Source organism: Podarcis erhardii (assembly GCF_964252035.2).
Source record: "Podarcis erhardii genome assembly, chromosome: 2".
Lineage (NCBI taxonomy): Eukaryota > Metazoa > Chordata > Lepidosauria > Squamata > Lacertidae > Podarcis > Podarcis erhardii.
The window spans coordinates 113131474-113157284 of record NC_138498.1 but is presented as its reverse complement, the minus strand read 5'-3'; the positions used below and the strand labels follow the sequence as shown (position 1 = coordinate 113157284).

At 45.5% G+C, this 25811-nt stretch overlaps 4 protein-coding genes across 4 annotated transcripts in view; 2 read left to right on the top strand and 2 right to left on the bottom strand.

The window, feature by feature from the left end:
• The window catches only part of LOC309336856 (zinc finger protein RFP-like), a 210231-nt gene that overhangs the window by 97392 nt on the left and 87028 nt on the right, over positions 1–25811 (bottom strand). The window lies entirely within an intron of this gene.
• The window catches only part of LOC309336891 (zinc finger protein RFP-like), a 106564-nt gene that overhangs the window by 31099 nt on the left and 49654 nt on the right, over positions 1–25811 (top strand). Inside the window, exon 2 of the mRNA XM_081853370.1 lies at positions 22749–23177. Within this exon, the coding sequence (XP_081709496.1) occupies positions 22749–23177 (429 nt within the window). The remainder of the gene's footprint in view (positions 1–22748; positions 23178–25811) is intronic.
• On the top strand, positions 770–18811 carry LOC309336932 (zinc finger protein RFP-like; the record flags this gene model as incomplete). Its single annotated transcript, XM_081853454.1, has 7 exons — positions 770–1189; positions 7681–7776; positions 8943–9173; positions 10325–10347; positions 11844–11959; positions 14586–14618; positions 17003–18811. 7 exons carry the CDS (start codon positions 770–772, stop codon positions 17536–17538), a joined length of 1455 nt encoding a protein of 484 aa, XP_081709580.1. The 3' UTR covers positions 17539–18811.
• On the bottom strand, positions 4665–5850 carry LOC309337186 (putative CENPB DNA-binding domain-containing protein 1). Its single transcript, XM_081853923.1, has 2 exons — positions 5177–5850; positions 4665–5101 (listed from the first exon to the last, which is right to left on the bottom strand). The coding sequence occupies exons 1-2, from the start codon at positions 5657–5659 to the stop codon at positions 4808–4810; spliced, it is 777 nt and encodes a 258-aa protein (XP_081710049.1). The 5' UTR covers positions 5660–5850; the 3' UTR covers positions 4665–4807.

Below are 25811 nucleotides of genomic sequence, written 5' to 3'. Positions count from 1 at the left end.
CTCCCTTCTCAGGGCTCTTTATCCTTAAACCCAACTTGGATTGGGTGCTCCTTCAGATACAGACAGTGTGGTATAGTGGTTACGGTGCTGGACCAGGATGGGGAGTTCAGGGTAGACACACACAATAAAAACACATGAAATCATAAACTTAAGCAAACACTCATGTGCTTTTTAATTTTTTTCTTTGGGCTTATTTACTTTAATTTTATTTTGTTCTAAAAGCCTAACCATATAAGCTACGGTTACGGCGCATTAAAAAGTCAAAAGTCAGTTGTCCCCAAATCCTGTTAACATTTGGGACTGGAGCAACAGTGTTTGCAGGAAGATTCTGTAACAGGACCTGGGGGTGGGAGACAGGCAACCAATTCCTCCCTCATTGATTCCTTCTCAAGTAAGATATCTGTAGATTGTTTTTCTCAGTCTTTACTTCCTTCCTCTTCCTGCTCCAGTCAGTTAGTATTAGACTTTTCATCAGCCTTGTGATGGCCACACGGCTCTCGCTCAAATTTTCCTGGGGACTGTAGTTAGTTAAGGGTGCTGGGCAGTGTAGCTTTTTGGGGTAAATGGCCATTGCCAGGATTCTTTGGCAGAAACCATGCTCTTTGAATGCATGGTATGGATGTGAAGCTGCACACTGTAAGGTTTCTTCCGGCTTATGCTGCTGCTTTGCAAAGACTATGAGTCACCCAGCGGGAGGGAAAGGCCCAACCTTGGACTTGAAACTGGAGAAACGAAACTAAGCCTTTTATTCGCATTTCAGGCAGATGAAATGGCAGACGAGAGTCCAGTCCAGAACCTCTGTGAGGAAACAACGTGCCCCATCTGCCTGGAGTATTTCACAGATCCAGTGATCATAGACTGCGGTCACATTTTCTGCCAAACCTGCATCACCGAGGCTTGGGGAAGATCGGACCAAGATGCTTCTTGCCCTCAGTGCAGGGAACCTTGTCAGCAAAGGAATGTCAGGCCCAACCGACAACTGGCGAGCATTGTGGAAATAGTCAAGAAATTCAGCCTTCAGATGGCCAGAGGGGCCGAAGCGCTGGGAAGGGTTTGTGAGAGACACCAGGAGCCCCTGAAACTCTTCTGCGAAAACGATCTAGCACCCATCTGTGTGGTGTGTGACAAATCCAAGGAGCACAGGGACCACAAGGTGATCCCAAAGGAGGAGGCCTTTGAGGAGTATCAGGTAGGGAGCTGTAGGATTGGGGACCAGACTTCCAAGGGATGCTCAGTTATCCTAGGGATGGGGAAAATATTCAAGGACACATTCTAGACAGGCAAAAAAAAGACTCAAGGACATTGCCCCAAACCCCTGGGTGAAGGGGCTGTAGCTCAGTGGTAGAACATTTGCTTTGCCAATGATCAGTCTTTAGCATCAGCAGTCAGGAGCACTTCAGCCCTGTTTCTGAGTCTGTTTGAAACTTGAAACCTCAATTTCTTAATGTTGTTGTTTAGTCGTTTAGTCGTGTCCGACTCTTCGTGACCCCATGGACCAGAGCACGGTTTAAAACTTTTTTGAGTTTCTGCCCTGTTTTTGAGTTTGTTTGAAACTTCAAACCTTAGTTTTGTATTACTATTGCTTGGTCCTCTTAAATAGGGCTATGTTTAAAACTTATCCACGAGGTTTTCATACCTTTCTTTAACATCAGCAGCCTGGAGCCCTTCAGCTCTGCTTTGAAACTTAAAACCTCAATTTTTTATTACTACTGCTTGGACCTCTTAAAAAGGGCTATGCTTAAAACTTGTCATTGAAGTTTTCATACCTTTCTTTAACATCAGCAGCCAGGAGCGCCTCAGTCCTGTTTTTGAGTTTGTTTGAAACTTCAAACCTCAATTTCTTATTACTACTGCTTGGTTCTCTTAAATAGGGCTATGTTTAAAACTTGTCATTGAGGTTTTCATACCTTTTTTGTAAACTCGAGGAAGCATTTTCAGCCCTGCTCTTGCGCTTGTTTGATATCACTTAAAATCTTATAATTTCTTTATTTCTTTCTGAGGAAACTGATTAGTTCAGTGAAACGAGTTTTGTAGCTGGCATCTCGTAAAGTCTTTGTTTAATTCTAGTTCATTTTTTGATTCTCGTTTCGGGGATTTTCTTTTGTTTTGTGTAATTGCGAATTATCTGAGCTGGTGTAAGTCAGCTTCCTATTTTTCTGTTAAAATCCATTCTTCAAATAAAGGCTGCTGGTTCTGTCAGTGTAAAGTTCTAGAAAGATTTATTCCAAAGGTCAGCCATAAATGAAACGTATTCTAGCTTCCATGTTCCTCAGGACTGCAGCCATAGAAAAAGTAACAAAGTCCAATATCCAAAGTTCAGTCTTCTGGCTGTATTCAGCACTAAACACATGAGCAAGCTCCATAGCACATAAGCAAGGGACAACAAACTGAAGCTCCATCCAGACAAGACTGAGGCACTGTTAGTGGGTGGTTCCCAGACCAGATGAGTGGGAGATCGCCTGCTCTTGATGGGGTTACACTTCCTCTGAAGGAGCAGGTTCGTAGCTTGGGGGTCCTCCTGGATCCTTTGCTGTCACTCGAGGCTCAGGTGGCCTCTGTGGCCCAGAGTGCCTTCCATCAGCTTCAACTGGTGGCCCAAGTACGTCCCTATCTGCACAGGGATACCCTAACTACTATTGTCTATGCTCTGCTAACCTCAAGGTTAGATTACAGTGGTACCTCAGGTTACATACGCTTCAGGTTACAGACTCCGCTAACCCAGAAATAATGCTTCAGGTTAAGAACTTTGCTTCAGGATGAGAACAGAAATTGTGCTCCGGTGGTGCGGCAGCAGCAGGAGGACCCATTAGCAAAAGTGGTGCTTCAGGTTAAGAACAGTTTCAGGTTAAGTACGGACCTCCGGAACTACTTAAACCGATGTACCACTGTACTGCAATGTGTTATAGGTAGGGCTGCCTCTGAAGACGGTTTGGAAACTTCAGCTGGTGCAGAATTCAGCTGCCAGGTTACTTGCCAGAGCAAGACGGTTTGAGCGTATTACACTGATCCTGGTCCTACTGCACTGGCTACCAATTAGTTCCTGGGCCCAATTCAAAGTGCTGGTTTTGACCTATAAAGCCTAAAATGGCTCAGGATCGCATTACCTCAAGGACCGCCTCTTCCCATATGAACCTACCTGGACCCTGAGATCACCTTCTGAGGCCCTCCTTTGTGTGCCCCCTCCTTGAGAGGTCCAGAGAGTGGCAACACAAGAACAGGGCCTTTTCTGCAGTGGCTCCCTATCTGTGAAATGCTCTCTCCAGGGAAGTTCGCCTGGCGCCTTCATTATACTGTACACCTTTAGGTGCCAGGCAAAAATATTCATTTTTAACTAGGCCTTTGGTTGATCTGATTTTCATCCTATGCCCTTTTAAAATGTGGTTCTTTCTTGGGGGTGGTGGTATGGGGTTGTTTTTATTTTGATTATATATTTTGTGGTTTTATATTCTGATTTTGTTCTGTGTACCGCCCTGAGTTCTTCAGGTATAGGGCAGTATATGAATTACCGTATTTTTCGCCTTATAGGGCGCACTGGCCCATAGGGCGCACCTAGGTGTTTTTTTTGGGGGGGGGATAAAGAAAAAGAAATTATTTCCCCCCCGAGGCGAGGTGCTGGGGCGGGGGAAGCCCGAGCTTCCCCCGACCCCAGCCCCCAGAATAGGCTGCTGTCCGCAAGCCTTGGGAGCCTGGCGGGAAGTTGCGCCGGGCTCCCAAGGCTTGCGGAGAGCTTCCCGAAGCTTGGAGAGCGAGAGGGGTCGGTGCACACTGACCCCTCTTGCTCTCCAGGCTTCAGTGAAAGCCTGCATTCGCCCCATAGGACGCACACACATTTCCCCTTCATTTTTGGAAGGGAAAAAGTGCGTCCTATAGGGCGAAAAATACGGTAAGTAAGTGTCGCAGTAGCCCGATCTTACATGCAGAAATCCTTAGCATTTCTACGTTGGGCTGGGAATATACTGGACCTGAAATCCAGTCAGTACAGCCAGTACTGAGCTAGTTGGACCAGAGGTACAAATAACTCAGTGTAAGACCGCTTCCCCTCTTTCTAGATATGTCCAAAAACCCCAGAGCATAGGTATCACGTATTAGCAATGTAGCCATGTGGCTCACAATTCTGCTGCAGAGCCATATCAAAGCTTCCTATTAGCAGAGGCCCAGGAAGTTCTACCTGCAAAATACTGCAAGGGGGAAAGGAGGAGCAAATGTTGTGAAGTTATGAGGGGTAAAGGATGTTATTAGGTGCAGTCCGGTTTCTTCGGGGGGTACTCGGTGGAACTGGCACCTTTCCACCCCAAATGTGAAAATTGTGGCACTTCGTGTGATAACTTCGTGGTGAATACTGCAAGCTTTTTTTCTTAAAAGAAAAAAGAGTGAGCTCTTAATAGGGCTATGCACCAGCCACAACCTCTGGTTCGTACCTCAATTTAACTTTGGAAAAGAGCATGGTTTGGTGCAGAAAATGTGAGAGGGTGACTGACTTGGCTCAGGATCTGAATCCAAATCGGGTACAGATACAGTGGTGCCCCACAAGACGAAATTAATTCGTTCCGCAATTTTTGTCGTCTAGCGAATTTTTCGTCTTGCGAAGCACGAAATCCCATAGGAATGCATTGAAAATCAATTAATGCGTTCCTATGGTCAAAAAAAGTCCAAACAAAGCCAAATTTGGTACAACAACAGTTTATTAACTGCTCTTTAAAGTCACACATACTGTAAAGAGCAGTTCAAAAATTGAAGGGAAAATAAATTAACTTTATAAACATGACAGAAAAACATTTAAAAATCAACAAAGTGTACAGTACATTTTCTAAGACTCTGGGGGACCACTCGAAGAAGGCTCCTCTTCCACTCTTTGCTTCTTGGTCAAGAACCTGTCCATAGTCTGCTGCTTTATCCGCCTTTTCAGCAGCTCCCTGAAAGACGACATGACCCTCGTATCATAAAAGTTCCCAGCGTCATGTGCCACGTGCTTCTCATGGTGGTGTAGATCTGCAAAAGTCTGCACCTCCTTCCACTTCTGGCAAATGTCCCTCAGTCTTTCAGAGGACAGCCGTTCCTCAGTTGCTTCCTCCTCTTCCAGTGAGGCCTGCTCCTGCGCAGCCTCTGCCTGCAGAACGTAGCCCTCCGTCGTCACAACCTCCAGGAACTCCGCTGCAAAGTCTTCAGCCACAGGAACATCAGAACTGGCAGCCTCTCCATGCCTGACCACACTGTGGATGCCAGATCTTGTCTTGAACCGGTCAAACCAACCTCTGCTAGCCTTGAAGACTTCTGGCTCGGCTGAGGTTCCTGGCTGTTCCCGGATGAGGTCAGCGTGCAAGGCCTTGGCCTTCTCACAAATGACGGCCTCAGACACTGTGTCCCCTGCACGCTGCTTCTCTTCTATCCAGATGAGCAGCAACTTCTCGACCTCCTCCAGGACAGCTGGGCGGTTCTTCACGATCCTGGTGACTCCCTTGGCTGCATCAGTCGCCAGGATCTTCTCCCTCATCTTCAGGATGGTCCCGATGGTCGATGGGTTCCTGCCGTACTCCCTGGCGATGTCCGTCACACGCATTCCGCCGTCGTGCTTCCAGATGATCTCCTTCTTCATTTCCAGCGTCACCTTCTCCTTCTTCCTCTCGCCGGCCACCGCAGCAGCAGTCTTCTTGGGTCCCATGGCAGCACAGCTCCTACCTTCGTAAACTCAGAAACAGAAAAAAAAATCAGTGATGTGCTTCAAACCCAAAAAATACAAAAGCAGCCAGCCACCCACCACACAGAAATTAAAACCCAGAACCAAGGCCTTGAATCCCAAGCACCCCAACCCCAAATCCAAAATCCAAAAACCCCCAAAAAAGTTTTAAAAGTTTAGCTTACCAAATGGATGAAAGAGAAGTTCTGGAAAAGCTTCAACAATCAACCACTGACGTCCTCAGAAACCTCAAATGGCTGCAAAATAAGTTTAGGAAAAGCTTCAAAAATCACCAATGTCTTCAAAAACCTCAACTGCTCCCACAGACACGCACCAACCCACCCACAACACAGAAATTGCAAACCCCTCCCCAACTGCTCCCCCAGCCCCTCCCCAACTGCTGCAAACCCCTCCCCAACTGCTTCCCCACCCAGACAAAAAAAAATTTCAAAAAATAACAACATGGCCAGCACTCAGAAATTCAAACTCAGAAAATTTTTCAAAAAAAATCAACCTGGCCCAGTGGTCACAGAAAATCATAAAAATTCCCAAAAAAGGCCCACAAGCCCCCAGATTATCGCAAACCCCTTCCCAACACCAAGTCCTTGAATCCCAAACACCCCAACCCAAAATCCAAAACCCCCCAAAAAAGTTTTAAAAGTTTAACTTACCAAATGGATGAAAGAGAAGTTCTGGAAAAGTTCTGGAAAAGTTTTGGAAAATCTTCAAAAGTGAGCAAAGTCTGAGAAAAGGCTACCAAACCACGTGCTAACAGTTGCTCCTCGAAGTCAAGTCGCAACTGCAGCTGCTCAAGCTAAGCACCCTTGGTTTTAACGGTTTTTACACAAAGGAAACAAAGTCGCGAGACGTTTTCGTTTTGCGAAGCAAGCCCATAGGGGAATTCGTCTTGCGAGGCAAATCGCGGGCGAAAAAACCTTTCGTCTAGCGAGTTTTTTGTCTTGCGAGGCATTCGTCTTGCGGGGCACTACTGTACTCTGTTTTGTGCAAACTTGTGTGATAGGAATTTTATGGTCTTAGATATATGGTAATGTTCATAAGTGTACCAACCAAGCACATACATAGATCAGCACAGGAAGGCCAACCTGGAACCATTCTGATTCCTAAACTGACAAATGTTTTCTCTGCAAGGTCAAAGTGGGAAACCTCCCCATTGTCTCTTTCCTCACAAATCCTGTCTTAAGGACACATTTAAGATATGAATAGGGTGTGAGCCTGTGACTTGGCCCAGGAACTAAGTATTTATCACTACAAACGACTGGCCAGGCTCCCCAGGCAATCCAATCAAGTAACCTGCCAGACAGGAGATAAATAACAACAGGAGAAAAACAATATTCAAATTTCTGTTTTAGACCGCTTTTTGTGATGTAGGTGTGATGTATCTGAGGGGTGGTCTTAGGTTACACCCCTTCTGTGGTGTATGTATGATGTTTCTGGGGGTGGTCTTGATCCACAGGGTGGCAATTTCAAAAGTCTTTATAAGGCCTTGTGCGCCATTGTTCTGGGTTCCTCCTCCTCTCCTGCGGGTGAGGGGAGCACCCTGTTGCAACAGATCAATAAAGATCAAGCTTACTAGCTGCTTTGCTTCCCAATATTCTCTGGTTGGCCTCTGCTATCTTCTCCTACCAATAGGGAACCTATGTACGGACCCTTTATAGGCTCTTGGATACCCCATAAGGGAAAAGGGCAATTTTTATTTACAACAATTTGTATATGAGCAAACATTTTATCTCTTACACTGTGTCCCCATAATTTTGAGCCCTCTTGTTTCCCCCCAGATTTAATCAGAAATTGAATTATTAGCTATATAAATATGCATATGTGATCACTGATTTAATTCTACACTGAGAACGGAAGTTTCCTAGAAGCTGTACGTAGACTCTTCTCAGCCTTCATGTTATTGGTTTCTTGAACACACACGGCTGTTACAGTTTATGAGTATATCTCTATTGCCAAAATTAACCCAAATGCCTTTTTGGCCACCCTAGGGTAAAATTCTGAGCCATTTGGAGTTCCTGAACAAGCAGAGAGAAGAAATTCTGTCTTCTAAACTGAAGGGGGAGACCGAAAGCCAGAATCTGCTGGTAGGTGCAAACCTTCTTGCCTCTCCAGGATGGTTATATTGACAGAGTGAGGCCTTAATTCTGTGGTGGAGCCTATGCTTTGCTTGCACAGTGTCCCAGGCTTGTTCCAGTTTTGATCACTGGCAATATCCATTAAATGGCTATTGGCATGGCCAGATTTAGATGAAGAAGCCTGCTCCACTTGTGAGGCCCCTTCTCATCCCCCCCCTCCCACAGCTAGAAGAAAATGGAAGAGTGTTATAAACAAAATTGAGTGAAGCCAAGAATGATGATGGGTATTTAAAATTCTGCAAATTCATCAATAAGTTTCAGGTCAATATCTTCTTGGTATGCTTCCATCAGCAGTTCAACACCTTAATTTCTTGCTTAGATGCTGTCAAATCAGCAAGAATGGCAAACAATTATCAATACCGATGGACTATATTGTCTAATTTTGTTCGTGCAGCAGCCATAGACTTTTATTTTCTGTAATTCTATTACATATTCTCTGTTTAAGAATTGTTACGCCTGGAGTTTCTATTACAGCATGATTACAGGATTGGGACTATTGAAAGACCCCCCCCCCCAGTGATATTGATTGACTACCTTCTCCAATTTTGTTCATACAATATTTACTTATTTTATTAATTGTATCTCTATCATACGTTCTCAGTTCAAGAATTGTGAAATAACACAGGTTATATATATTTTGTTAGAACATTATTGCTTAAAGGGAATAGAGAACAGCAGCAGCTTAGTAGATCAGTAGATTCGCAACAGGAAAATACTATAAAAAGAGCCCTTAAAAAAGAGGCTCCTCGGAGGAACATCGCCTGGCTAATGTTTTATCGATTTATTGATTTAAATATGCTGTAAACCGCTTTGAGATTTTTATTAAAAATATAAAGCGGTATAAAAATAAATAAAATAAAATAAAATGAGAAAGCCAAGCAAAGTAGGCGTGTCTTGCTAAGGTAGCCTGCCTGCTGCCCTCAGCTGTGATTGAAGTTCTGTACCATTGTTAGTGTTGAAGTAAAATATTTACTTCAACACTAACAATGGTACAGAACTTCAATCACAGCTGAGGGCAGCAGGCAGGCTACCTTAGCAAGACACGCCCTGCTTGTGCACATGGAATCAAAGGAACATCTGAATGTCTTTTTCTGGCCATGACTCCCTCCTTGCAGAAGCAGACAGACATGGAGAGGCAGAAAATCATGGCTGATTTCAAGCAGTTGCACCAGTTTCTGGAAGAACAAGAGGGCCTCCTGCTGGCTCAACTGAAGGAACTGGATGATGAGATTAAATCCTGTGAGGACCAACATATTGCAAAACTCTCTGAGGAAATGTCCTCTACTGATGACCTTATTAAGGAGCTGAAAGAGAAGCAGAAACAGCCAACGACTGAATTCTTGCAGGTAAGACTTGGCACAATTAAGTAGACCAGGTTGTCCTGCAGGGAAAGGTTGTACCAACAACCGCTCTTTCTATTGGTTTGTGTGGCAAGTTCCCACCCCTCCCAGTGGAATTAAAGACACATGACACAATTATTAACGTTAATGGACTAATTAAGGCCACAACTTTATTGGTTACAGGTGATGAGCAGTATTGGCTTAGGCATTGGTCCTAACCAACTATATCCGGCTTCAGCCCATCCGCTTGAAGTCCAGGAAGGGTTAACCACCAGCAAGGGGAGTCCTGCGGATGCACATCAACTAGGAGCTCCCCCGGGGTCACCGCTAGGGGTCCTGCCTTAGGTTTCAGACAGGGTCACACCCTCTGGAATCCTTTATCAGACTACCCTTCAATATGTGGGGCAGGTGATGGCGCTTCCTCCCCTCTTCCATCTACAAAACAATACCAATACCAATGCCTAACCTCCAATACCAATAAAGTTGTGACGATTTGCTACGAGGTAGGCGAAAAACCAAGTGGCTGGTGCCAATTTGCCAAGTGGAAAAATTCCTACCAGGCCCCTCAACGGCGACCAACTGAGGTCCATAGCAAGGTCAAGGAACAAAAACCTTAAAGGGCGGGAGTGTGGGAAACAGGAACAGTACAGGATACATTGTCAGTGGTAGCAGGTAGACATCTGCTCTCAGGCTGGCAGCACCAGTGGTGGGAGCCAGCAGCAGAGCATAGCCCGGGATCACTTGCATTTGGCAGACGATCCTATCCCAGGATGAAGCATAACCGGGGGTGGGGGTGGGGGTGAGGTTCTGGGGCAGAGAGGGGGGCCTACATGTGCATTTGGGGGGATTTTCAAATTTAGAAGTAAATGTCTGGGCTTTTGTAGTTTTTTTAATCAAGCACTTGGAGGAGAAAGAGAAGCAGCCAGTGACTGAATTCTTGCAGGTGAGCAATGGTGGAACAAAACCGTCCAGGTTGTCCTCTGGGGAAGGGCTGTACCACCACACACTCTGTTCTTTGGTCTATAGAAGTATTTACAGTAGGTGTGTGCACTTCAGTATTTGGTTGATATATAAAGCAAAGGGAAAAGTAATAATAAACTGCTGGAGGGAACTGGTGCAAGGGACTGAATTTCTCTCATTCTGTCTCTTCCATCTAGAATATGAGAAGCATCCTGGAAAGGTATGTGGCTTTGTTATGAATAGTGGGCTGGTATTGATTTCCTTCCTCTGAGGTAAGGGAGAAATTGATTTGGTCTATACTTTTATGTGAACCAATCCAATTCACAGTTTACAGACCAATAAGCAGATCAGAAAACAGTTACCAATCTGACTGCACACATTTACTAATTTTGTGATGCATTATTTTTTTTATGGTTTAAAAAAAGGCAACCCAAACTATGTATCTAGTGCGGGGAAATGTACAAAAAGCACATTGGGGGATGCATAGAACAGCATACAAAAATGGATAGGATTTTGGAAGGAGAATGAATATAAAACACATATTTTAGGAGGGAGTGATGATATTTCTTCATCTATTGTATACCTCCTCTCAGAGTTGTTGTTGGATTATGGATTAAAATACAGTGGAACCTTGGTTCCCGAACGTAAACCGTTCTGGGAGTCAGTTCGACTCCTGAAACGGTTCAGGAACCTAGTCACAGCCTACGATTGGCTGCAGAAGCTTCTAAGTTTGGCTTCCAAGACATTAGGGAGCCGAGGTTCCACTGTATTAAAAATAGTTAAAACATATTACAATCCAAGAAAACAGGGTGGGTCCTGAAGTACATCTCCTAGATGGCAAAGGCCAGGGTAAAGAGAGGCTCTTATTATTTACTGTGTGCATTATGTGCAAACATAATTTGTTGGAGAAAATATTCAGTAAGGTAGTGCTCCAGATTCAGCTGGATCCTCGACCAAGTTGGGCCGATTTATACCCTGTTCTGATCAGGTAGAAGCAGCGACAAATCACAACTTTGTCACAAGTTAATCAGGCACTTCTGACCCAGCTGTAATTTTAAACATGGTACAGTATGCAATGAGTGCATGAAAATTTCAGACAGATTGTTTGAAAATATTTCTGCATCTTAACAGTAAAGTTTATTTTTAAAAAGGTAAAATAGATTTTTTTTTAAAAGAGGTAAAATAGATTATGGATTGATCATTTATAAGTAAATTTTATATAAAAAAGGTTTATGTAAATTTACACTTCATACTCCCCCCCCCCCCACTTTATACTTCACTTCCCAGTTTGTCATAGGTCTTTGTAATGGTCACAGGGCAGACAATACCATTCGCTGATATCACAGGGCTCATCCACACGTACGCTTTCCCCGTTATTTCTAGGAACAAGTCGGAGAGGCTTTTCTTTTGTCCTGCCGCTTTTCCTGGGAAAACCTGCTGCTTACCACTGAATTGGGAGAAACATAAATCAGCAGAAAACCCGATAAATGTTTGCTTCTATTCAGCTTTCAATCCACAGAAAACCCGACTGACCTTTTTTCCAATTCAGGGTTAACAGTGGGGACTTTCCTGGGGAAAGCAGTGGGAATGAAAGACAAACCTATCATGGACGAGCCCTCGGTATCTTCCTGCTGTTCCCACTTTTCTCCTTCATTCTGACGACTGAATTAAGAATGACCTGATGGATCACAATAAACCTCACTTGCTTCTTCCTAGGTGTAATAAAAATAAGAATAAAACCATGAATGCATTTCCTCCTGAATTAAAAGATCAAATAGATAAATTCTCTAAAATACATCCTTTTTTGGAGAAGGAGACCAAGAAATTCAAAGGTAACAAAGAGCATTGTGTGGTGTTATAGATGTGGGATAGATTAGATAGATAGCTAGATAGCTAGATGATTGATAGATAGATAGATAGATAGATAGATAGATAGATAGATAGATGATAGAGATAGATAGATAGATAGATAGATAGATAGATAGATAGATGATAGATAGATAGATAGATAGATAGATAGATAGATAGATAGATGATAGATAGATAGATGATAGATAGATAGATAGAGATAGATAGTTAGATAGATAGATATAGATAGATAGATAGATGATAGATAGATAGATAGATAGATAGATAGATAGATAGATAGATAGATGATGATAGATAGATGATAGATAGATAGATAGATAGATAGATAGATAGATAGATAGATAGATAGATAGATGATAGATAGAGATAGATAGATAGATGATAGATAGATGATAGATAGATAGATAGATGATAGATAGATAGATAGATAGATAGATAGATAGATAGATACAGTGGTGCCTCGCAAGACGAAATTAATTCGTTCCGCAAGTTTTTTCTTCTTGCGAGTTTTTCGTCTTGCGAAGCACGGTTTCCCATAGGAATGCATTGAAAATCAATCAATGCGTTCCTATGGAAACCGCCTTCAGACCAGGTCCGGGGACAGTCTGTCCCCCGACCTCTTCTGAAGGCTGGGGGGGGGGGGACAAGGGCTTTTTTTTCCCACCACCAGCCTTCAGAAGGCTGTTCTGAAGACTTCTCTGCCGTTTCTCCGCTATCCCGACGGCTTTTGAAGGCAGGCGGGGGGGAGCAAAGACTTTCGCCCACCACCGGCCTTCAGAAGAGGTCCAGGACTTTTGAAGGCTTTTGAAGGCAGGCGGGGGGGGGACTTTCGCCCACCGCCGGCCTTCAGAAGAGGTTCAGGACCTCTTCTGAAGGCCAGCGGGGGGCGAAAGTCTTTGCTGCCCCCGCCTGCCTTCCCGGGACAGCGGAGACTTCTCCGCTGTCCCGGGGCGATCTTAAAATGCTGGTGGGCGGCGATCTTAAAATGCTGGCGAGAAGTCTCCGCTGTCCCGGGAAGGCAGGCGGGGGGGAGCAAAGACTTTCGCCCCCCGCCGGCCTTCAGAAGAGGTCCAGGACCTCTTCTGAAGGCCGGCGGTGGGCGAAAGTCTTTGCTCCCCCCCCGCCTGCCTTCAAAAACTGTCGGGATAGCGGAGAAACGTGCTGCGCTTCTCCGCTATCCCGGGAAGGCAGGCGGAGGCAGGACCTCTTCTGAAGGCCGACGGTGGGCGAAAGTCTTTGCTCCCGACGGCCAGCATTTTAAAAGCGGTCTGGGATAGCGGGAAAGCGCAGCGCAATTCCCTGCTATCCCGGACCGCTTTTAAAATGCTGGCGGTGGGGAGCAAAGCCTTTCGGCCCCCGCCGGCCTTCCTGGACCTCTTCTGAAGGCCGGAGGGTGGCGACAGGCTTTGCTCCCCACCACCAGCATTTAAAAGAGGTCCCCGGAGATTTCCCTATGGGCTTTCTTTTTGCGAAGCAAGCCCATAGGGAAATTCGTCTTGCGAGTTTTTCGTTTTGCGAGGCGTTCGTCTTGCAGGGCACCACTGTAGATAGATAGATGATAGAGTTGCATGCCATGCCAGTTTCCAAACAGTGAATATTCTGGGGTCCCAGGCTGCTTCCCCAGGGTTCGAGTTTCTTATTGGCAAATGAGGCATAGCAGAGACTGTGGTGTCTTTAGTATTATGGTTTATTTACACATATATACAATCTGAGCCTATGATCTTGCTGCCTTTTACAGCCTGTCACATCCCTAAACTCTACTCCAAAATACTGGTTTTGTCCTCTAAGTCTCTCAGAGCTGGGGGAGGCAACTCTTCTCAGTGCCCCCCCACCCTGAACATGCTTTCATAACACTGGAGAGCCAGTGTGGTGTAGTGGTTAAGAGTTGTAGACTCGTAATCTGGTGAACCGGGTTCGCTTCCCCGCTCCTCCACATGCAGCTGCTGGGTGACCTTGGGCCAGTCACACTTCTCTGAAGTGTCTCAGCCCCACTCACCTCACAGAGTGTTTGTTGTGGGGGAGGAAGGGAAAGGAGGATGTTAGCCGCCTTGAGACTCCTTCGGGTAGTGATAAAGCGGGATATCAAATCCAAACTCTTCTTCTTCTCTTCTTAATGCTAATGCTGGAAGAGGGAGAAAGATGGAGTTCTATGGCTAAATTTTAGATTTTGGCATGAACACACTTGCAAACATTCTACAGTGGTGCCTCGCAAGATGAAAAGAAACCGTTCCGCGAGTCTCTTTGTCTTGCGGTTTTTTCGTCTTGCGAAGCAAGCCCATTAGCGGCTTAGCGGATTAGCGCTATTAGCGGCTTAGCGGATCAGCTGTTAAGCGGCTTAGCGGCTTGGGAAAAGGGGGGGGGGGAGGGAAAAAAACCCCCGCAGGAACTCGCAAGACATTTTCATCTTGCGAAGCAAGCCCATAGGAAATTTGTTTTGCGAAGCACCTCCAAAACGGGAAACCCTTTCGTCTAGCGGGTTTTCCGTCTTGCGAGGCATTCGTCTTGCGGGGCACCACTGTAAATCTAAAGTATTGCCCTTGGAGCCAAGTCTGAGTGTTGACTTTTTCCTCATTTCACCTTTTTCCTTAGACATCGTGCTCCCTGGACTTCAAGGAAAGAAAGGTACATTTCCAAGTCTGCCAGATCTTTAAACAACTTTTGCAGATGTGATATGGGAGGGTTTTGCACTTCAATCTCCCAGCAGCACAAGATTGCTGGGGTCCCAAGCTGCATCCCCTGGGTTCATATTTCCTTTTGGGAAATGAGAGACAGCAGAGACTGTGGTGTCTTTAGGATACAGTGGTACCTCTGGATGCGAATGAGATCCAATCCCGAGCCCCATTCACATCATGAGCAGAATGCAACCCGTGTCTGCACGTGCGCGGGTCGCAATTCACCGTGTCTGCATGTGCGCATGATGTCATTCTGAGCGTCTGCACATGCATGAGTGGCGAAACCCGGAAGTAACCCATTCTGTTACTTCCGGGTCACCGCAGGACGCAACCTGAAAATATTTAACCCGAGGCGTCTTTAACCCAAGGTATGACTGTATATGATATATTCACACATATATAGAATCTGAGCCTATGATAGAGGGGTTCACAACATGGTCACCTCAAGAGAGTCTTGTTTCTCCCATAACCACAGCCTTGCATTCAAAACAGGAACCCACCATCTTGCTCTGATTCCCTTTCCGTCTTGCTGCCTTTTACAGCCTGTCACACTCCTAAAATCTACTCTACTTCAAAACTCTGGTTTTGTCTTCTGACTATGCTGTTTCCTAGTTCTGCTGGATCTCTCAGCGGCCTTTGATACCATCGACCATAACATCCTTCTGGAACGTCTAGAGGAGCTGGGAGCAATGTTATACAGTGGTTCCACTCCCTCCTCCAGGGCCATGTCCATAAAGTGGGGGGGGGATGAGTGTTCAGACCCCTGGGCTCTCACTTGTGGGGTGCCTCAGGGTTCTGTTTTTTCCCTTATGCTTTTTAACATCTACATGAAGCAACTGGGAGCTATCACCAGGGGGTTTGGGCTGGGTGTTCATCAATATGTAGATGATACCCAGCTCTACCTCTCTTTTAAATTGGAACCAGTGAGGGCAGTGAAGGTCCTGTGTGAGTGTCTGGAGGTGGTTGGAGGATTGATGGCGGCTAACGGATTGAGGTTGAATCCTAACAAGACAGAAATACTGTTCTTGGGGGACAGGGTATGGCCTGGTGTGGAGGACTCCCTGATCCTGAATGGGGTAACTGTGCCCCTGAAGGACCAAGTGCGCAGCCTGGGAGTCATTTTGGACTCACAACTGTCCATGGAGGCGTAGGTCAATTCTGTGTCCAGGGCAGCTGTCTACCAGCTCCATCTGGTACGCAGGCTGAGACCCTAGCTGCCTGCAGAGATTTCCTTCCCCCAACTAAACAGCATCTTCCAAAGTTTGTTAAGGGGAAAACTCCTCACACACAGTTAAAGTAACCAAGTGTTTATTGTTTCCAGACATAAGACCAGTCCTTCTGGTCTTTGAAGTAAAGATACGTACAAGCAGATCCATTGACACTGATCACCATGCTAGCTAATGCTTCTGAGCAAAACTCACAGCCTCTTTCCCTGAGTCCTACAGAGTCGGACCCTGACAGCAAAGGGGACAGGGCACAGACAAGACAGACAGGATGAAAGCAATGCCCCAGAGGCTACTATTCCTGTCTCTACATGTGGGCATATTTCCTGGACCAGTGGGAGGGTGAATGACTCTACAAGTTGCACACTTGACCTGCTGGTGTTGCTATGACAACCCAGTGCACCCAGCACCCTTATCTCAGGGCATCCAGTCATGGGAAATGTGCTCCTCAACGCACGAGCCCCAAGCGCATTACAGCAACATGGAAGAGCTAAAATGGTCATATATTATGGCTAAATTTTAGATTTTGGCATGAACACACTTCCAAGCACTCCAAATCTAAAACATTACCTTGGAGCCAAGTGTGAGTCTTAACGTCTTCCTCATATCAGTTTTGTTCCTTAAGCAAATATATGGTTCCAGATTGGGCAGCGTTACTTCAACTATCTGGATCCCCAGAAAAGAAAATGCATTTCCCGACGGTACATTTCCAGCTTGGGTAGAGTTCTTTGTTTTGGTTTTTACATGTGAGATTGGGAGAAGGGCTTAGCACAGGAGCACAGGAAGCAGCTTTTCTACAGAGCCAAGCCGTCGGCCCATCTAGCTTCATGTTGCCAACAATGACTGGCAACAGCTCTCCAGGGTTTTATCCAGGGAACCCACCCTACAGGGATTGAACCAGGGACCTTTGCAAGCAAGCCTACCTCTGAACTAGCATCCTTGCCCTCAAGGGGCGCTCCCTGAGTTTCTGAACTGACCTGCATGGGGGAGCAATTTCCCCCCCCCCCACCCCATTAGTACACTGGCTTTTCAAGCCTTCTCCTCAGAGCTGCACAAAACTTGGATGCAGGTTTGGGGCGCTGCCTCCCTAATTATTTCCTTTCTCTTGTAGGTGAAGACATGGCTATTCCTAAACTAGTCCTAACAGTGTATGACCAAGCAACAGCCCAAGTAACAGCCGCGTATTTGAACCCACCATGGGGTGTTCCCGTATCCTCAAATAAGAACATTAGTAGTTGTTCCTATGTTATGGGAGTTGAGAGAATCACCTTAGGGACTCATTCCTGGGTAGTAGACGTGGGGGGTGAGAACTTCTGGGCTGTGGGGGTTGTCAAGGAATCTTTAAGGGAGCACAATATTGTCAATTTGAATGATGGAATTGGGATCTGGGCTATTGGGAGGATTTCTACTGATGCATATTATGCTTCCACTTCTCCTGGAATATCTCTGGAACCATCACCCTCGGCCAGGACACGACCCCTTTCATTCTACACAGAAGGAATTCGGCCAAAGAGAATCCGTGTGCTTGTGAACTATGAAGCAGGATTAGTAACCTTCCATGATGCTAACTCAAATAAGGTTTTGTTTACCTTCAAAGCTTCGTTCTTTGGGCAAGAAATCTGCTCCTTTCTCTGTGTGAGGAAATGAGAGGAGGTTGCCATTTGGTGCAAACTTGACAGGCCAGCGGGAGGTGCCAAGTCCTTTAAAACCAGGGATGGGTGGGGAAGTTTAAAAAACAGTGTGGGGGGTCAGGAAGAAGGAACTGAATCCTCTCCCCACCCATACTTTCCTTCCTCAAAGGTCTGGGGAAAGAACTTTGGGGGGGGGGCGGGTATGTGTGGTGTGGAAAGGGCTCGGGATATTAAGTCCCCGCCCCAAACTGCCAACTTATTTAGAGGGAATTAGTAACAGTCTGACTCTATCATGCAGTGTCATTGCTGTCAAGTCTGAATGGGCCCTGCAGGCTTTCCCCTCCAAATAGCGCTCTGTTGTGGGAAACAAAACACATGAAAACTGCCATTCAGACACAGCTTCAGGGGGAAGTAGTAGCTGAAGAGGGGAGGCTTTTCAACAAGGAACTGGCATGAGGCCCTGATCCAGATTGGCAGCGTGCTCCGGATCACAACCCCATAGCTATATTTTATTTGGAAAAGAAACACACAAAATAGAAGCACGATCAGAAAGGAATTGTCTGCAAATACATGATACGCAGATAGAGACTTGATATGGGGGCATTTAAACTTAATTATCTAAAGAGCTGGGTTGTTTTATGTGTTTCAAGTAATTGTTCTATGTCTTTTTATAATTGTTTAATTGTTGTCACTCACTCTAGGACCTGATGTCAAAAGGTGTGTAAGAAACCTTGTAAATAAATAAAAGCAATTCCGTTTACTGCATATATGCGTGCCATTAATCGCTTAATGTCCAAGCTGCTCAGGGTGTGGTAGTGGCCCAAAGGGCTATAATGAATGTGATAATGTGAACCCCTATAAATCCTTCAATGTGCTTCTAATAGAGAAGTTATGGTAAACTGTTCCTTTAAGAAACTGAGGGTTTTGCAAGATGCCGTCCCCCACTGGGACAGAAGGGCAGCTAATACGTGAATCACAAAGATGCAGCTCATAAGGTAGAACGCAAGTTGATACACGGTGCAAATGGCTGCACGTAACACAGGTTCCCAACATGCATACTAACACAATGTAACAGAGCATGGTGAGAATCAAAGTTTAGTTAGCAATGCTTATTGCGCATGTGTATTAAACATGAAATGAGGTAATGATGTACATGATTGGTGAAAATTGAAATCCTTTGTTTGAAATGTTATAAATACCATCGCCCTGACCCTTGGGCGGGGTTGCAGTTTTGCGAAAAGATTCGACTGTAACCTATTGCTTTGCAGTAAACAACAATGGACTCCTAACTTCTCTTGTCTCTGAGTTTTATTGGCGTAAACTCAGAAGATAAGCCATTTTTGGCTTACAACAAGGGGATTTGCAAAACCACAATTAAGTATCTCTGGTCTGAACCAGTGGAGGACAAGGTGCTCACGCCTGCTCTTATATTATTAAACTGCTGTTGCTTGATTTGAGTCCTTAATATCTGAAATAAACAAGGGCTCCATTGATCCAGGAAGTGGGAGCTGTGGCCAGCAGGGCTCTTCTGAAAGTATGTGCTTTTAAGTGAGATAAAAATCAAAACAATTACTCTATGTTTGAAATGACTGGCTTCAGATTTAACATTTCCCAACATGACCCATGTTGATGTGAGGCACAGGTTGGAAGCCTTTTGCAGCCCAGATGCTGCATTGTCTGGAGTTTGAAAAAAATTGGACCCACCCCATGGGTGCAATTTGACGGATGGTTGGGACAATCACATAATATCACTATGAAATTACACGATTGACAGATGAGTTCCCTACCCATGCCTTATGGGGAACATTTGAAATAACTTGCGCTGCGAATAGATAGGACCAGTAGCAAAAGTGAGCAGAGTTCCTGCTATGCTCTCCATCCACACAAGCAAGAGAGATTATCCCTGTCCAAGGATGGATTTTAGTCAGAAGTACATGCAAGGGACCAGTGAGGCCTGTATCCTGACGGCCATTTTGAGGGGCCTGCATCATTCGGCTCCTGCAGCTGAGGTTTTCCAACCCTAGTCAGAGCTTGAGGTCTATTATTATTATTGCATGAAAACATTTATTTCAGTAACCCCACAGGTACACTTCTTTAATTGTGTACACTTGCCTTTAAACTTTTGCAGATTTTACCTGTGTTTTTATTGGAAACCATTTATACTATTCTTGTGCCACAGCTTAGTTTTTTTTTTTTTTTAAAAAAAACTGAGCTGGTTTCCAAACATTTCGAAATAAACAAAAGCGACAACGATACAACAATATTTCAATAACATTTCTTAAAAACAAAAGTAAACTATACATCATATAAATCTGGAACTTTGACTCTCACAGCGTCATCTTCACTTTCACCAATGCTGCGTTCTCTGGGGAGGGGGTCTGCTCCTGGCTCAGTGTGGGGCAATGAGGTGAGGTTGTCCTTGGGTGCAATCGAGATCCATCTGACAGTAGCAAAACTCACTTGGTTGAGCCAAATCCTTCAAAGCAAGGGAGGGAGAAGGAAAGAAGGCAGGAAGGAAGGCCATGAACCTTCTTCCCACCCCCCTTGTTAGACTTTCCTCCCCCTTCCCTCCAAAAATCTCCCAGTTGTTTACCCCCAGTGTTGGTTTCTTATATTGGGTGGAAATGTCTGGCAAAAGTACCTTTGGTAAGGAAGGTTGTATGTGTGATGGGGAAAGGGTTCAGCACTCTAAGTGCCCCCCAACAGTTTCCACAGCCCTGTCTTAAAGTGTTCAATTCTCTAATAAAAAAGGTTAAACTATGTAGTGCCTCCCTGCCTCCTTCCCACACTTTCTAAAATAAGTGTACTCTCAGTTCTTTCTGAGGTGGTAAAACTGCTCCCTTCAGACAGGGCTTTAGCCCAGCCTTCAGCCTGACATGCTAGATGTCCATGTGCAGGGAATGCATGTTCTGCAGCAAACTGTTCAGTGAGTACAGTCCAGACACAGGTTTACCACCTCAGCAACAAGTAAACTTTCCTGTCACTGTGGTGTGGGTGCACCTCTTTACAACAACTCTTTACAACCTTCTTCCTGACATGCTAGATTTCCATGTGCAGTGAATTTATGGCAAATTGTCCATGATTCAACATCATGGATATACTTTGCAAGCTATAAGCGCAATCTATTACATCTTATTCCTTATAAACATGAAGAGTCAGCATTTATTTCTCACAGAGGGGCACGATTTCAAGGACAGCATAGGCAACTTGGTGGTGCCAGCTGAAACCTATCCTGTGTTTTTCTCTCCAATTATTTTTCCTACCAAAGGGTTCATGGAGCTTATGCACTCGGAAAAGGGTGTATAGAATCTGAGCCCATATAAAAGCGGGGTGCATTCTGGTACAAACATAATGGAAACAGTGCTCCCCACAAAAGCTGATGAAGAAAATACCAACAAATGATATTTTCCCCCTTACAGAGCTATAGAGCAGTTGCATGAAACAGCCCCAGGTGACTTCTCACTGAGTTGAGGTTGTGGGTGGGGGGGTTTTTTTGGAGGAGGGTGGCTGGCTGAGGAAGGAGACTAAGCTGCATAAAAGGGGGTGTTAGGGGGTAAGATAATATAGAACATTCAAGAGCGACAGAGGGCGTCACAGCTCACAACTAGCAATTCCCCAAAACTGGAAGTGGGAGGATTAGCCAGATCTCTGCCGGACCAGCAATACATGCAGATGTTTATATGCTGGTTGGACAGCAGGGCCGGCACACCCATGTGGCGAGGTGAGGCAGTTGCCTCGGGTGGCAGATCCAGCCTCCGAGAAGAGCACCACCGCAATGTATATTCTGAATCAGTGTATATAATACAGAGGTTTAATACGGAAAAGAGAAGGTTCTATTTTCATTATACTGTATGTGTGATCGTCTTTGCCTATGCAAACTTATTACTAATTATTACTAATTATTACTAATGTATGTGTGTAAATATTTTGAAGATCTAACATGTTGCTACAAAATTAATAAATAAAGGTGAAATGAGGAATGTGAGTGTTTGTAGAGAAGTGGCAGTATGTGGAGGAATTAAGGAACAAAGAGAAGCAGGAATTGTAAATAAGTAAACAAGCGAGGGCATTTGGACAGAGCAGATCCACCATCTCCATATCACCAAAAACAAAAGGTCAGAAATTTAAATGAAAATGTACATGAAAGTCAGAGATGCATTAGCTGAGAGTCCTACGACTAGATGACGCTTGGGATCCCTTCCATTTCTACAATTCTGTGATTCTTAGTGCTAATTTATACATGGAGACAGCAAATTTTAAAATAATCAGTACTGTACAATTGAAATAGAAATGCTGTCCATCTTACCGTATCGGGGGAAAGACTGCGTCTTCCTGCTAAGTATGTTGACTGGATGCTATCCGTGCACACAGGTAGTGGAAAAGTGCCAACTGCTCTCCTTCTCAGGGCTCTTTATCCTTAAACCCAACTTGGATTGGGTGCTCCTTCAGATACAGACAGTGTGGTATAGTGGTTACAGCTTTGGACCAGGATGGGGAGTTCAGGGTTGACACACACAATAAAAACACATGAAATCATAAACCTAAGCAGGCAGCGGGTGTGTATGTGTGGCTTTGCTTTTCTTTCTTTTGACTGATTTACTTTAACTTACTTTTTGATCTGAAAGCCTAATCATATCAGCTACAGCAGGGGTCACCAACCTAAGGCCTGGGGCCCGGATGCGGCCCAATCGCCTTCTAAATCCGGCCCCCGGACGGTCCGGGAATCAGCGTGTTTTTACATGAGTAGAATGTGTGCTTTTATTTAAAATGCACCTCTGGGTTGTTTGTGGGGCAAAAAAAATATAGTCCGGCCAACCACATGGTCTGAGGGATGGTGGACCGGCCCATGACTGAAAAAGGTTCCTGACCCCTGAGCTACAGTGTCCCGTTTGTGGTAAATTCAAAAGTCCTGCTCCAGTCTGTTAGTAGACCTTTTATTAGCCTCATAATAGGTACAGGGATCTCCATAAATTTTCCTGGGGGCTGTAGTTAGTTAAGGGTGCTGGGAAATGTAGCTTTTGGGGGTAAACGGCCATTGCCAGGATTCTTTGGCAGACATCATGCACTTTGACTGCATGGTACGGATGTGAAGCTGCACACTGTAAGGGTTTCTCATGGTTTATGCTGATGCTTTGCAAAGACTATGAGTCACCCAGAGGGAGGGAATGGCACACCCTTGGACTTGAAACTGGAGAAACGAAACTAAGCCTTTTATTCCCACTTCAGGCAGACGAAATGGCAGACGAGGGTCCAGTCCAGAACCTCTGCGAGGAAACGACATGCCGCATCTGCCTGGAGTATTTCACAGATCCAGTGATCATAGACTGTGGCCACAATTTCTGCCAAACCTGCATCACCAAGACTTGGGGAAACTCGGACCGAGATGCTTCTTGCCCTCAGTGCAGGGAACCTTGTCAGCAAAGGAATTTCAGGCCCAACCGGCAACTGGCGAACATTGTGGAAATAGCCAAGAAATTCAGCCTTCAGATGGCCAGAGGGGCGGAAGCGCTGGGAAAGGTTTGTGAGAGACACCAGGAGCCCCTGAAGCTCTTCTGCGAAGATGACCAAGAGCCCATCTGTGTGGTGTGCGACAAATCCAAGGAGCATAGGGACCACAAGGTGATCCCAAAGGAGGAGGCCTTTGAGGAGTATCAGGTAGGGAGATGTAGGATTGGGGACCAGACTTCCAAGGGATGCTCAGTTATTCACTTATTCTAGGGGGAAATATTTCAGCCTGAAGGCCCCATTTTTCTCTAGGTGACATTCAGGTGGGACATGTGGGTGGGTGTTTGTGTCCCAAACGCTGCTGTACTGTTTTTAATATTCAGTTGGAAGCCGCCCAGAGTGGCTGGGGAAACCCAGCCAGATGGGCGGGGTACAAATAATAAATTATTCTTATTCTTATTCTATTCTTATTCTTATTCTTATTCTTATTCTTATTCTTATTCTTATTCTTATTCTTATTCTTATTCTTATTCTTATTCTTATTCGTATTGGGTCCCGAGGCAAAAGGGACAGAGCAACACTTGAAAATTGAACCTTTTTGCAGTAGGCTAGTTCCCACAAATGCTCTCATTGCCGTCTCTGTTCACCATCTAAGTAAGCGAGAAGCATTGGTGGAGTTCATTCTAGCCAGGCAAAAAAAAGACTCGAGGAGGATGTGAACTGCAGCTGGTGAATGTTGCAGCCTGAAGCCAGATAGCGAGGCCTGCAGCTCCTATCTCGTACTGAGCATTCAGAAGTAGGAACATTCGCAAGAAGTTCCAACTTGAAAAGTACCCATTTCAACCATCTCCCACCTTTTCCTGCCCCAGGAACCCAGAGAACTACCAGGGCTGGAGAGGGCTGGTCTGAGGGTCGTAGCTCAGCTTCTGCTTTGCCTGAAGAAAGTCCCATGTTCATTCCTTAGTATTTTTATGTAGAGCTGGGGACAGCCTTTGACCCAAACCCTGGAAAGCAGCTTTCAGTCAGTATAGAAAACAGACTCCGTATAAGCCAGCTTCTTATATTCCTAGTGGAAGCATGTGATATTCCCCAGTCCCAGCAGTCTCTCTTTTTCTCGAGTCCCAGAATTTATGTTGGGAAACGGATGTTATGCCCACCAGTTTCTGCTCAGGAGCCCCCCCGCCCCCCGTGGTCTAGGAGGGCAGTCTGCCCAGTGGAAATGTTGTCAGGAGCTGGGGATGCAGGGATTAGCACTCCAAAGCCAGTCCCCAGAGGGAAACGGGTGCACCATTGTTGCCTGGAGAGAAGAAGAGGAGTTTGGATTTGATATCCCACTTTATCACTACCCGAAGGAGTCTCAAAGCGGCTAACATTCTCCTTTCCCTTCCTCCCCCACAACAAACGCTCTGTGAGGTGAGTGGGGCTGAGAGACTTCAGAGAAGTGTGACTGGCCCAAGGTCACCCAGCAGCTGCATGTGGAGGAGCGGGGAAGTGAACCTGGTTCACCAGATTACGAGTCCAGCGCTCTTAACCACTACACCACACTGGCGAGAAACACCACTGTCACCCAGTGGCGTAGCGTGGGTTGTCAGCACCCGGGGCAAGGCAAGTAATTTGCGCCCCCTAACCTTAACCCCCAGATGTTGTGCCCGGTGCGGCTGGCCCCCCCTGCACCCCCCACGCTACGCCACTGCTGTCACCTTCTCATGCCACAAAGTGGGCTTCTGGGCTCCTAGGGAAGGGAGCTGGGATGTGGTGGCTTGCAGGATCAAGGTGTGCAGGGATCTGCAGGCGGGGCCTCACGTGACTCAGTCCTGCTTGCAAAGGATTCAAACAAGGAGGTTTGTTTTGCACACGCTCCCGCTCAAATGCTTCTGGTGAAAAAAAGGAAGCCCTTCCTTCTTGCCAAGCTCTTTGCAAATCCGTTGCTTTTAAATATGCTGCATTGTGTCTTGTAACATGACTGGAAAGCTCTGCAGCCACTTAATGATTTACTGTACAACTTCCTTATTCCTCAGGACTGCAGCCATAGAAAAAGTATCAAAGTCCAATATTCAAAGTTCAGTCTTCTGACTGTATTCAGCACTAAACACATGAGCAAGTTCCATAGCACATAAGCAAGGGACAACAAACTGAAGCTCAATCCAGACAATCTGGACAGGAGTAGCCTAACTACTGTTGTCTATGGTCTAGTAACCTCAAGGTTAGATTACTGCAATGTGTTATAGGTAGGGCTGCCTCTGAAGACGGTTCGGAAACTTCAGCTAGTGCAGAATTCAGCTGCCAGGTTACTTGCCAGAGCAAGACGGTTTGAGCGTATTACACTGATCCTGGTCCTACTGCACTGGCTACCAATTAGTTTCTGGGCCCTATTCAAAGTGCTGGTTTTGACTTATAAAGCTTTAAATGGCTCAGGACCGCAATACCTCAAGGACTGCCTCATTCCATATAAACTTTCCTGGACCCTGTGATCATCTTCTGAGGCTCTCCTTCGTGTGCCCCCTCCTTGAGAGGTCAGGAGGGTGGCAACACGAGGACAGGGTCTTCTCTGCAGTGGCTCCCCACCTGTGGAATGCTCTTCCCAGGGAAGTCCGCCTGGTGCCTTCATTATACACCTTTAGGTGCCAGGCAAAAACGTTCTTTTTAACCAGGCCTTTGGTTGATTTGATTGACATCTTATGCCCTTTTAAAACATGGTTCTTTTTTGGGGTTGTTTTTATTTTGATTATATATTTTGTGGTTTTATATTTGGATTTTGTTCTGTGAACTGCCCTGATACCTTCGGGTATAGGGCAGTATATAAATTCATTCATTCATTCAATCTATCAATCAATATAGGTCACA